This window comes from Miscanthus floridulus, chromosome 10 (assembly GCF_019320115.1).
Source record: "Miscanthus floridulus cultivar M001 chromosome 10, ASM1932011v1, whole genome shotgun sequence".
Taxonomy (NCBI): Eukaryota; Viridiplantae; Streptophyta; class Magnoliopsida; order Poales; family Poaceae; genus Miscanthus; species Miscanthus floridulus.
The window spans coordinates 120,734,232-120,746,154 of record NC_089589.1 but is presented as its reverse complement, the minus strand read 5'-3'; the positions used below and the strand labels follow the sequence as shown (position 1 = coordinate 120,746,154).

The 11,923-nt window shown below is 50.3% G+C and overlaps 1 protein-coding gene and 1 pseudogene across 1 annotated transcript; both read left to right on the top strand.

Moving 5' to 3' along the window:
- The first annotated feature begins 5,764 nt into the window (after positions 1-5,764).
- LOC136489449 (uncharacterized) lies at positions 5,765-10,281 on the top strand (annotated as a pseudogene).
- Positions 10,225-11,437, top strand: LOC136485531 (polyol transporter 5-like). The gene is made up of 2 exons (XM_066482389.1): positions 10,225-10,289; positions 10,394-11,437. Exon 2 carries the CDS (start codon positions 10,394-10,396, stop codon positions 11,348-11,350), a length of 957 nt encoding a protein of 318 aa, XP_066338486.1. The 5' UTR covers positions 10,225-10,289; the 3' UTR covers positions 11,351-11,437.
- The last annotated feature ends 486 nt before the right edge of the window (positions 11,438-11,923 follow it).

The window sequence follows — 11,923 nt, the reverse complement described above, 5'->3', positions numbered from 1 at the left end:
GTTTGTTACGGAACATAATAAAATTCGGACGCGTAGTTTGATGACAATGGTTTTATTTCAAGTTCTGAACATGGTATTTTAAATGAGCTATGTGCTGTACAGATCGTAAGAAGATGCCACTGCTACAAAAACACTCAATCCCTATCTGTTCATTGCAATGATGTCGCTTTATTACTGTCCGGTCATGCATTGCCAAGAACTGATTACGTGGCTGCGACGTTGCCAAGATGCGGAAAATAAGAAGCCACGCACATATGGACGGCAGGGCTCGACACATATGGTCTGGGCCCATTAAAGGCATGGCCTGATGAGCTATTCATGCTGGGCCGTGCCAGCCCACGGGCTCTGCCTATGGCCTAGGCACACCTCTTACCATGGTCGGGCCATTCCGGGTAGGCCCTAGGGGCCCACTGTGCCCAACGCTGTTGCAGTGCGCATCCACGCCCCTACACAACCGCACCGCCGCCTTGCACACTGGTGGAAAAAATGGGAGAGGCACTGGCGTTGGAGTTTGAGGGTGGGCATTCGGTTCTCGGTTATTTTTGCCCAGGGTTAGTTAGAGTAGCATGGAGGAGAGTGTGGAGCGGAAGAGAGAAGTTGTCAGAGGACGTGTAGTGAAGTTGGGCTACGGTGAGTTAGGTTTTGGTGTTGTTATATGAGAGGGGATGACTGATATGGGCCTTAATAACATACCTTTTGCAAAAAAAAAAAAAAAAAAAAAAGTGCTAGGACAGACAGGCATGTCAGCTAAGGGAGTGCCCTAGGCATAGCCGTCCCATCGTGCCGTGCCATTTCTGGGCCAGGCCAAAACGATGGGCCATTTGGTGTGTCGATGGGCCTCGGGCCTTACGATCATCTATACCTATCGATCATCAAAAGAAGGCGTGGGAGGAACAGCTCGGATTCGCACTAATTCCCAACAGGGATAGGTGACAACATGCACTACCGGACACTGTGTAGTTACCGAGTGCCCAGACAATTACCGAGTGTCAAAAGTCGGGACACTCGGAAAACATTTATTACCGAGTGCCAACACTCGGAAACATAAACACCCGGTAGCAGACCTCTTTACCGAGTCCGAACACTCGGTAACATCAAACACTCGGTAGAACTACAATTTTACCGAAGGGGCGCACTCGGTAAAAAGACACTCGGTATTGAGCTGCCACGTCTCCTAGTATACCAGCCGTGCGCCAAATGGCGTCACGGCATGACATGTTTGCCGAGTGTAGAAGTATTTGCACTCGGTAATAATAAAGTTTTACCGAGTGTAAGTTCACAACACTCGGTAAACATTATCTTTTACCGAGTGTCCTGGCGCAACACTCGGTAAAATTCAACCAAATTTCTTGTTTTTCCCTTCATTCTTTTTCCTCTATCCACATATGATATTTAGTACTCCTTCCAAAATATGGTGTTTATTTCGATTTATTTACTATATTTCACAAAATTTTCATTCTTTATGATAATTAGATACATATCGTGTAAATTTAATTGTAATAATTAAAATCGAACTCGATAAATCACGAGATTGGAAGAATTAACATTGAAGCATACATCTATATTATAGAAAAATTTTCATAACGTTTCGGAAGAATTTTTACATTCGTCGTTGCCGAACAGGTACATCTCCCAAAGAGACACTAAATTCACAATGAAGAGTAGGATTTCTATTAAGAGTGAAATTCAACATTATGATTTGAACTTGGAATTTTTTGATAGTAAATAGATGAGATGAAATAGTTCATGTGAAAGTTTGGTGAATTTTAGGATTAAATTGGCATTTTTTCATTTTGTTTTGCATGAAATAATGGAGACTTTACCGAGTGTGACCTCAAACACTCGGTAAAGATTAGCCACGGCCCACCTGTCTCTTTACCGAGTGCCATAGATCTAGGCACTCGGTAAACATGTACCAGGCCCACATGTTATTGGGCTGCGGTGCTTCTGTTTACCGAGTGCCGTAGATCTGGCACTCGGTAAATGTGCCAGGCCCACATGTAATTGGGCTGCGGTGCTTGAGTTTACCGAGTGCCGTATATCTAGGCACTCGGTAAACAGAACCACCGCAGCCCAATAACTTAGTCGTTTTCTCCCTCAAATCGTGCAGACGCCGCACCGCCGCCGCACGCCCGTCCCCCGCGCATCCCCCACGCCCGCGCATCCCCGCCGCACACACCGACGCCGGCGCCTCCCCTCGCATCCCCGCCGCACCGCCGCCGTCCCCCGCCCGGCGCCTCCCCCCTCCCCCGCCTTGCGCCCGCGCTCTCCCCCGCGCCGCCCTCGCGCTCCGCGCCTCCCCTGCGTCTCCTCCATCCCCTCCCCCCCCCTCCCCCTTCCCTCCCCCCACCCCTCGCCTCCTCCCCTCCACGCCGTCGCAGAACCGGCGCGCGCGGTGGAAGACGAAGCAGCTGGAGAAGGGGAAAGGAAGGGCTGAAGCTCCAGCTCGACGCTGGCCGTCCTGGACGCGAGCGCGCTGGACACCTGGGCGATCCACGGCGTCGTCTGACTCCGACGAGCTCCCCGGCCTCCCGCTCGACACCGAGCACGCGACGCGCAGCCCCCGGCTCCAACTCCATCCAATCGTCCACCCTTTTCTGAGGTATTCTGAGGCTCTTCATCTTCATCATCCTCGCTAGAAACACTAGAACAGAGGCGCGGCAGACACGTGTTGTGCTTTGTGGTTTACTTGGGCAGTAGATGCAAAGTATCAATGTAAGAAAATAAGTTCTGAGATTTGTAGCTTTCGTAAGAGAAGTTTCTGTAGATTCTATCCAAAAAAAATGCTACTGCAGTGCATAGCATTGTCCCCTCTATGTATGGAAGTGTGTAAGAGAGAATTGTTGTTGGAGATCACCTTTGGTTTTGGTATACATCTTGAGAATAGCATCCAGTGGTAGAGCACCTCCTGCCCGATTCGGTCCAGTCATAGAAACTAATAGTCATGAACCGACTAAACCGGCAAATTAAAGTCTAGGAAGTAGTTCATGGTACCAGAAATATATGTGCTCCAAAAGTGAGAATTAGTGGAAAGTATGATTCGGGTCTGGGGAAGTAAGCAAAGCACAAGGCATCATGTCATGCAGGTCAGTCTAGGAAGTAGTTCAGGAGTAGTTAGTTGTTTGTCATCAGAATTCAGAACAATCTTAGGGTGCCATCATCACGGTGACAATTGCCGCAAGGTTATGGCTTATTGGCGGCCACGATCCGGAGAACTTTCAGCTCATGCCCAAGTTGACTTAGCTTGGAGATAGCAGCAGTCTTGCTTGGGAGTAAGCATATATATGGATGGCATTTTTTTTCCAGTAACCGTAACAAAATCACGCAGGAGCTAGAGAAAACATCCCAGTCCTTGACTGTGTCAACTCAGGCATGTATAAAGGCATTTGGATTGCATTTCCAATCATCTGTAGCTACTTAGCTAGCTAGCTAGTAGTACCTGTTAGTTTTTCCATGCTTGTCTTGCAGCTGAGCCCGGCCATACGACCACGCTCACAGCCCCAGGTGGTAGCACTCTAGGTTAGTTCTGTGCATTCGTTGTCCATAGTCCATTCCCACCTTTTTTACCCGTTCTTTATTGCATTCTAACTAACTATGTGATAAATAATTGTAGGCCCAGATTGAAGCCCTGCAGGAGTCACAGCAGGCCTCACAGAGCCAGTTTCAGGCCCTCCAGCTATCGCACCAGGCCGAGTTGGCACAGGAGAGGGCGCGAGTGCAGGCCCAGCTTGAGGCCTTCCAGCAGTCGCAGAAGGCCTGGTACGAGTACATGGCCAGCTTTTCTCAGAGCATAGGCCAGCCTCCACCGCCTCCGCCGCCGCCGATGATACCGTTGGTGCCTCCACCTCCGCGCGACGGCACTCCTGTGAGTCACTCTTCATCTTGAAAGGCTTTTTCAGTTCAGATTGTGCTACAGTCAACACTATCATGTTAGAACCTAGAAGAGAGTAGGATACATACATGTATAAGTTAGATTATTAGTAATATTGTTCAGACCTTGAAAGGCATCATGTTAGGTTCTACATGAGTACATAGGTGTTTGCCCAATTCATGTTTAGTCTAATCGACCATGTGTGACGATATCTTGCACATAGAGGAGACCTAAACAGCAACTAACTTGATATGTGTTATCTATTATATGCCTATATATTGATGTCACTGTTAACTGGTCTTTCGAAGGAATATTGAATTTGGCATACTACCTTATGATTAATTGACAAATATGTTTATTTTCTTTTGCTCCCTCATTCCAGGGACCTTCTACAGCTGGATCGAACAACGATCAAGACTTGGACTTGTCTCCGTTTCTCGGTAGGGCTGACCACAGGACCATGTTTCACTTGTTTGTATGTTGAACTTAGAAGTGGGTTGAACTTTGTGGACTTTGGACATGTTGATGGTGTTTGTGGACTTTGCATTGTGCTTGTGACATTTGTTGTAGCTATATGTTGGTTATAATGAGTGGATGTGACATTTGTGGACATATATGTGATATATATTGTCTATCTGTTGGTAACTGTGATATTCTGTTATAATTGTTGTTAATTGTGGCTGGATATGCACTGAAACAAACAAAAAAAAATACTGTGGACAAGTTTTACCGAGTGTTACACTCGGTCAATGGTCATGTTTACCGAGTGTTGCACTCGGTAAAACAGAGAACAGAACCAAATTGGTTCTGATTCTGTTAATTTTGCCGAGTGGTGCCATTTTTTACCGAGTGCCACAACCCCACTCGGATATATGTGCCATTTTTTACCGAGTGGAACACTCGGTTAACGAGTTACACTTTTACCGAGTGTTACTGGTACACTCGGTAAACTATATTAGGAAAAAATATTTGCGGAATTGTTTTAATCATGAAAATGGTTATCTTTTTACCGAGTGCTATGTCTAACACTCGGTAAAGTACGCCGTTAACGGCAAGTTTGGGGACTGACGACCGTCACGTCGTAGTTGTTTACCGAGTGCCGGCGTAGCACTCGGTAAGATTTATTCTCCGAGTGCCCCGTTAGTTGACACTCGGTAAACTAACTTTACCGAGTCGTTGTTTACCGAGTAATGTTTACCGAGTGTGGCACTCGGTAAACAATTTACCGAGTGTTTATCCATATTTGCCGAGTGTTTATCACACTCGGTAATTAATCAGTATCCCGTAGTGATGGGAATCCACTAATTCCCGGAGTAGAAATAATGCTCTCGGGGATCAACAACCGTGCAACTGAACAAAGCCTGAACCATCCATCCGGCATTGAGATAAATTTAATGATAGCCCAAATTTGGTACTCAATCAATTCCGGAAATTAAAGTCATGACGTACTCCACAACAAGTACGTATGGAAGACATGAGGAACCGAAACCTGCCGTGTAGATCAGATCGAGGTCTTTTGTCGCGTTGCGTGGGAATACCGGCCATAAGCACGGCTGGAAATTAAAAATACGAGACATGCATGACGGACCGAAACCTAACGTGCTGGCAATGGTCACTTGCATGCACGAGAGTACCGGATGCAGCAGATAAAGGGCATGCATAAAACATTTACTACTTAAAGTAGATCCTTGGAATGACAAGGGAATTATATATAAAGTCGAAAACAGGATGACCTGATCAAGTAATGCCATTACTGGGACATACGCATGCAGACATCATCGCAGAACGATGCTATATAAATCCAGGCCATGGACATCAGCTAGCTCTACCCAACGCAAAGCTTCATCCACGTCGCTCGATCAGTCCAATGCAAGCACCCAACAATACAATACAATGGCCAATAACAATAATTCCGGCGGACATGCCAACGGCGGCGGATCGACGGAGTACGATCTGAAGAAGTGCCTGCTGCTCCTGGCGACTCTGGTGGCGACGGTGACCTACGCGGCGGGGCTCAACCTGCCCGGCGGCTCATGGCTGGCGGACACGCCGGAAGGGCAGCTGGTCGGCGACTCCATCCTCCGCCACACTAACTACACGCGCTACATCGTCTTCTACTACTTCAACGCCATCTCCTTCGCCGCGTCGCTCCTGGTCGGCCTCCTCCTCATCGTCCACCAGGACGACCAGCGCTTGGACAACAGGCTGCTGCTCTACCTCGTGCGCTTCATCATGATGGTCGACATGCTGGGCCTCATGGGGGCCTACGGCGCCGGGAGCAGCCACGACGACTTCACCACCCGTTGCGGCGCCTGGTTGCTGGCGTCCGGCATCTTCGCCTACGCCATCGCCTGGGTCACTTACAACGTTGTTGATCCCAAATCTCAGGTGAATAAAAGTCTGCCGTCGTCGTCGTCGTCGTTGGAGGAGGCGGCGGAACGACGACAGAAGCAGACCATCACCAGTCAGCGCGAGATCCAGCTGGTGCTGGCCGTGTTCGCGGCGACCGACGCGTACGTGGCCGGGCTGAACCCGCCCGGCGGCTTCTGGCGGAGCACCGAGGAGGGGCACCACACCGCCGGCGACCCGGTGCTGCAGCGCCTCCACCCCACCCGCTACAAGGCTTTCTCTTCTTCAACACCACCGCCTTCGTCGCATCCCTGCTGGCCGTCATTCTCATTGTGAGCTTTCACAAGCTGCAGAAGCAGCTCGAGGAGCGCTTCGACCTGAGAGTGAGGCAGTTGGCGCTGTATGGGCCCATCGTCATAGCAATCTTGGGCCTTGGGGGCGCTTACATCTCCGGGAGCTGCAGGGACAGCAGGCACACCATTGTCCTCCTGCTCGTCCTAGTTGCGGCCGCCATTTCCACCCTGCTGCTTGTTGCCCAGAAATACAAGCGTTGCGTTGACAACATCCAGCAGCGCCTCAACAAGTGCAGCAGGTACCAAGTACAGACCCTTTTTTTCTGTCACTTCATATATAGTTCAGTTTTTTAGGTTGGAACTTAATTTCCTCTGTGCTGCATTCATCCAATTTATGACGTGTAAAACATTTTTTCTTTACTACTACATAAATTTGTTAACATCTTAAACAATTCTGGAAGAATTCATATATGTATAGTAATTTTTTTTTGTACATGTAGCTGTACGTACGCTATCATTCTCCGAATAAATTAATTAATGTTTCAAATCTACATGTACCAAACAGTAAATATACACAGCCTCATCCTCACCGAGAGCTAATTAGGTAATTTTCCAGAAGATAGTAGATGGGTGTATGTATGTTAATTACTACAGATGGAGAGCCTAATGAAATGACAATATATTTTCAAGCCCACTGTTTTTTTCATTGATGTGAGAGCATATGATGGTTTAGTGAGGTAAAATAAAGGGCTCAGTGAAGGGACCATGATGGATAAGAGGAGGGTTGAATTAGGTCACTTAAATACTAAGACCAAAACCTGCTGATAAAAATCTACACAAGTTTTATGTAAATATACACTAGATTTTTCAAAGTGTTGCTACCTCTAGAGCCAAAAAATCTTGCACCCGAAGTTTGAAACCTGTCAACTAATCTAGCAAGATAGACTAATAAGGTAAAAGCACACAACTAGGAGTGTAAGAATATAAATGGCTAGAGAAGCAAACTACCACTCGATGATGTTTTTTCCCAAGATCGATATCAGAAAGCACATGCTTTCAACTAGTCTTATTAGGAGCCCCTCGCAAGAATGCCCTCACAGGGCCAATCTCCCGGTTTGGTAACCGTGAATAGCTCATGGTTATCCATGTTGCCTCTTCGCGCCGCTCCATGACGTCTTCACTATGGAAAGCTTCTGTCAAACCGTAGAGGGCCTCTCATCCCTCGTACTACACACCGACAGCCACACACCACAAACACAGTTGATGTGATATTACAAGATTACAAGCCCTGTGTACAACTCTTCTTGGTGCGTATAAGCACCGGTAGCAAACAGGTTGCAACATCACTAAACTGTAGTCTAACATCTAAAGTAAAGCACTAATGCGACATAAACTAGCCTAAGCACTAACTAATGCACTTCGGTGGCTAGAGCACATACAAGAGCACGTCAACACTTTTACTAGTTTCTCCAAGCACTTACACACTCCAAATGGCCTGGAATGAGTGTATATATAGGCCCAACACAAGCAAGTAGCCATTCGACCCTTTGGTTGCTTCTACAGTGAGCACCGGGTTTCCCTTGCTTGCCTTTATGTGAGCACCAGATTTCTCCTGTGTACACTAGAGTCATGGCAGCAGAGCTTTCCTGTGACAAAAACTAGCCGTTGGACTAATAGATGTCATCCATATTTCCTGTGTGATCACTGAAGAAAGCACACCGGTGTTATGCACTAGAGTTTTTCTGCGCATCAGACCAATTCCATGGATGTGCAGTGATGGACTTGGATATATAAGCCACCTCATACCTAAGTCCATCACTACACATCCATGAGATCAATTACTTGTATAGTAGCGAACATTGTTATTAATTCCATTGGGTATGTTGTCACACAACACCAAAATCTCTAAACCATTGGAACCTTTGGTAGGGTCCATTTTTCTTACCCTCAATTCACAACAAAATGGGTGCACTAAATGTTAGTAAGGAAAAGATTAATCAATTGCTGGGTCGTCACAACAGTATGATGGTGAATAATAATAAAATAGTAAATAGAGTAGTTAACAGTGACAAAAGAAAGTAAACTCGATCGGTAACAACTAATAATATATATTATCCTTTAATTTCTTGTACGTACTAGATGTCTACATGAGGGAGAAACCAAAGACGACTGGCAAAAGAATCGTGAAGATGTCCAGTTGCTTCCCATTCTTGCGGCAACCATTTCTTACACAGCAGGTGTGGATCCACCTGGCGGCGTGTGGGCAAGAAGCGGGGAGGGTCACAACGTCGGCGACCCAATACTCCTGACGACGCACCCCGTGCGGTACAAGGTCTTCTTCTACTTCAACTCGGCGGCGCTGGTGGCGTCGCTGGTCATCACGGCGATGCTGCTCTACCGGCGGCTTGTGCTGAGGAAGTACGCGCTGGAGGCGGTGATGATACTGGACCTGTTCGCCCTCATCGGTGCGTACGCCGCCGGTGGTTCCAGGGACGCCAGCACCTCCGTCTACACGGTCGCCCTGTCCGGCGCCGTCCTCATCTACGTGGTGATACACATCCTGTTCTTCACGCTCGAGCCGGCGGCGGCCGCCGCTGCGGACTGCGGCAGCACGAGCACGAGCACGACGACAAGAAGAAGGAAGAATCGGTTGAAGAAGAAGCGTGAGGTGCTGCTGATGCTTGCGATCCTGGGCGCCACGCTGGCGTACCAGGCCGGCCTGACCCCGCCGGGCGGCTTCTGGGAGGAAGACGACGCCAGGTGCGGCCACCGCGCCGGCTTCCCGGTGCTCCAGGACAAGTACCCCGTCCGCTACAGGGTCTTCTACTACTGCAACGCGGCGAGCTTCATGGCGTCCGTGGCGCTCATCGTCCTCCTCCGCAACAGGTACCTGTACAGGCCGGGCATCAACTGCTACGCGCTCTACGTCTGCATGGTGGCCGGGATGCTCGGCCTCATGGGCGCCTACTCTGCCGGAAGCTCCATGCATCTGAAGACCTCCATCATCGTGCTCGTGCTCGCCGCCGTGCTCACCGCCGCGGCCATTCTGGTGGCGGTCTACGTGAGATGCTTCCCCTGGAAACAAGGCGCAGGTACTAGTACTACTGATCGGCCGGCGACTGAAGACGACCACCAAGAGCCCGACATGAAGACGGTGCTGTACCTGATGCTGGTAGGGACACTGGGCGCCAGCGTGACGTACCTGACGGGCCTGAAGCCACCTGGCGGGCTGTGGAGGGAGGACGGCGGCGGGCACTCCGCCGCCGGCGACCCGGTCCTCCACGACACAGGCAAGACGCGGTACAACGTCTTCTTCTACAGCAACTCCCTTTCCTTCATGGCGTCCATCAGCATCATCGCCGCCCTGCTGCTGCGGATGATACTGCAGGGTGGGAAGAATGCTGGGCAGCAGCAGGGCGGCGATGATGCTGCGGATGATACTGCAGGGTCTTGCCGCCGGCAGCGCTCGCAAGTGGGGTACCTCCAACTCTGGCCGATGCACACCGCCATGCTGCTGGACGTGCTCGCCCTCCTCGTAGCCTACGCCGCCGGCAGCGCTCGCAAGTGGGGTACCTCCACCAAAGTCGTCATGCTGCTCGTCCCCACACTCGTCGTTTTTTGCGCGGTTCTCGTCCTCTACGACTACCGCAAGCTTAAGAATAAGAAGCAGCAGCCGCCGCCGACGACGACCAATTGACTCCTGGATCGTCGCGCCGGTGTACAACGCCGAGATCTCGCCGGCGTCCACGCGCGGCGTCCTGTCGTCCTTGCTAGACGTACGCACGTATATATATGTGCCGGCATCGTTGTGGTTGTGGTTCCTCTTTTCAGCTAGCTAGCTCTTTGGCTGATGTACGTACGTATGCTCGCGATCGTGCAGATGTTTATCAACGTCGGCATCTTGCTTAGCTACGTGTCGAACTACGCGTTCGCCGGCCTGCCAGTGCACACCGGCTGGCGCGTCATGTTCGCCGTCGGCGCACTCCCACCGGTGTTCCTCGCCGCGGGGGTGCTGGCCATGCCGGAGTCGCCGCGGTGGCTGATGATGCGCGGGCGCTACGGGGAGGCGCGCACCGTGCTCGTGCGCACCTCGGACACCCCAGCGGAGGCCGACCTCCGCCTCCAGGAGATCAAGCAAGCCGTCGAGGCGCCGCGGGCAGCCGGCAGCAGCGGCGGCGTGTGGAAGGAGATGCTGTTGCGGCCGACGAAAAGCGTGCGCCGGATCCTCGTCTGCGTGGTCGGCGTGCTGTTCTTCCAGCAAGCGTCCGGCATCGACGCCATCGTGCTGTACAGCCCGTTGGTGTTCCAGAAGTCCGGCATGTCATCGAACAGCGCCATCCTCGGCGCCGCCATCGCCGTAGGGGTGGTCAAGACATGCTTCATCCTCGTTGCGACGCTCTTCTCCGACCGCATCGGCCGGCGCCCGCTTCTCCTCGCCAGCGCCGCCGGTAGTGCGGTGACGCTGGCCTCTTTGGCCCTGACGCTCTGCGCCGGTGCCACGTCCACGGTAAGCACGGCGGCGTGCGTCACGTCGGTGCTGGCCTTCGTGGCCGCGTTCTCGGTGGGGTTCGGGCCGCTGGCGCCCGCGTACAGCTCGGAGATCATCCCGCTGCGGCTGCGCGCGCAAGGCACCAGCCTTGGCACGGCGGTGAACCGGGTGACGTGTGCATTGGTGACCATGACTTTCATCTCTCTCGCCGACTGGATCACCATGCCCGGGTGCTTCTTCCTGTATGCTGGTGTGGCAGCAGCCGCGTTCGTGTTCGTGTACTTGCAGCTGCCAGAGACTAGCGGGCGGAGCTTGGAGGACATGGACGAGCTCTTCGCCGCTATGTGATCATAGTTTTTTTTTTTTTTTTTGCTTAAATTAGACACTGAACTGAGGAGTTTTATTTGTGTGATTGTTGTTCAACCAAGAATTTGACACCGGATCCCTTATGATTTGCTCATAGGGCCCATGACAATTCACATCCAGAGCGACCTCTCATTCAATGTGAGAATTGAAGAGAAAGACACACCGGGGATGGGTACAGAAAATAGGTTGGCAGTTGAATTTCCTTGAAACCATCAAGAAACTAACAGTCTAATACTAGATTTCTAAAAAAAAAAAAGATTTGCGTGCTACCAGTAGCCTTTGTGAAATTCAATATCACAATCCGAGAGAGCATCAGAGCAAGGAGAGAGGGAGGGTAGTGAGGGTTCAAAATTTAGCTGATATTCGCCGAGAACCTGTGAATATCAGTTCTACCTGTCACCTCTGCTAATTATTTATATTTGGTAGTTCTATTTTTTTGTTCAACTGAGATTTTTGTTCAATTTTCTAATTATAGTCAAATTTGCATAAATTTAATTTTTTTTTTGCCGAAAATCAGTCCACCAGTTCTACTAGCCCCTGGCGCCCTCCCAAGTT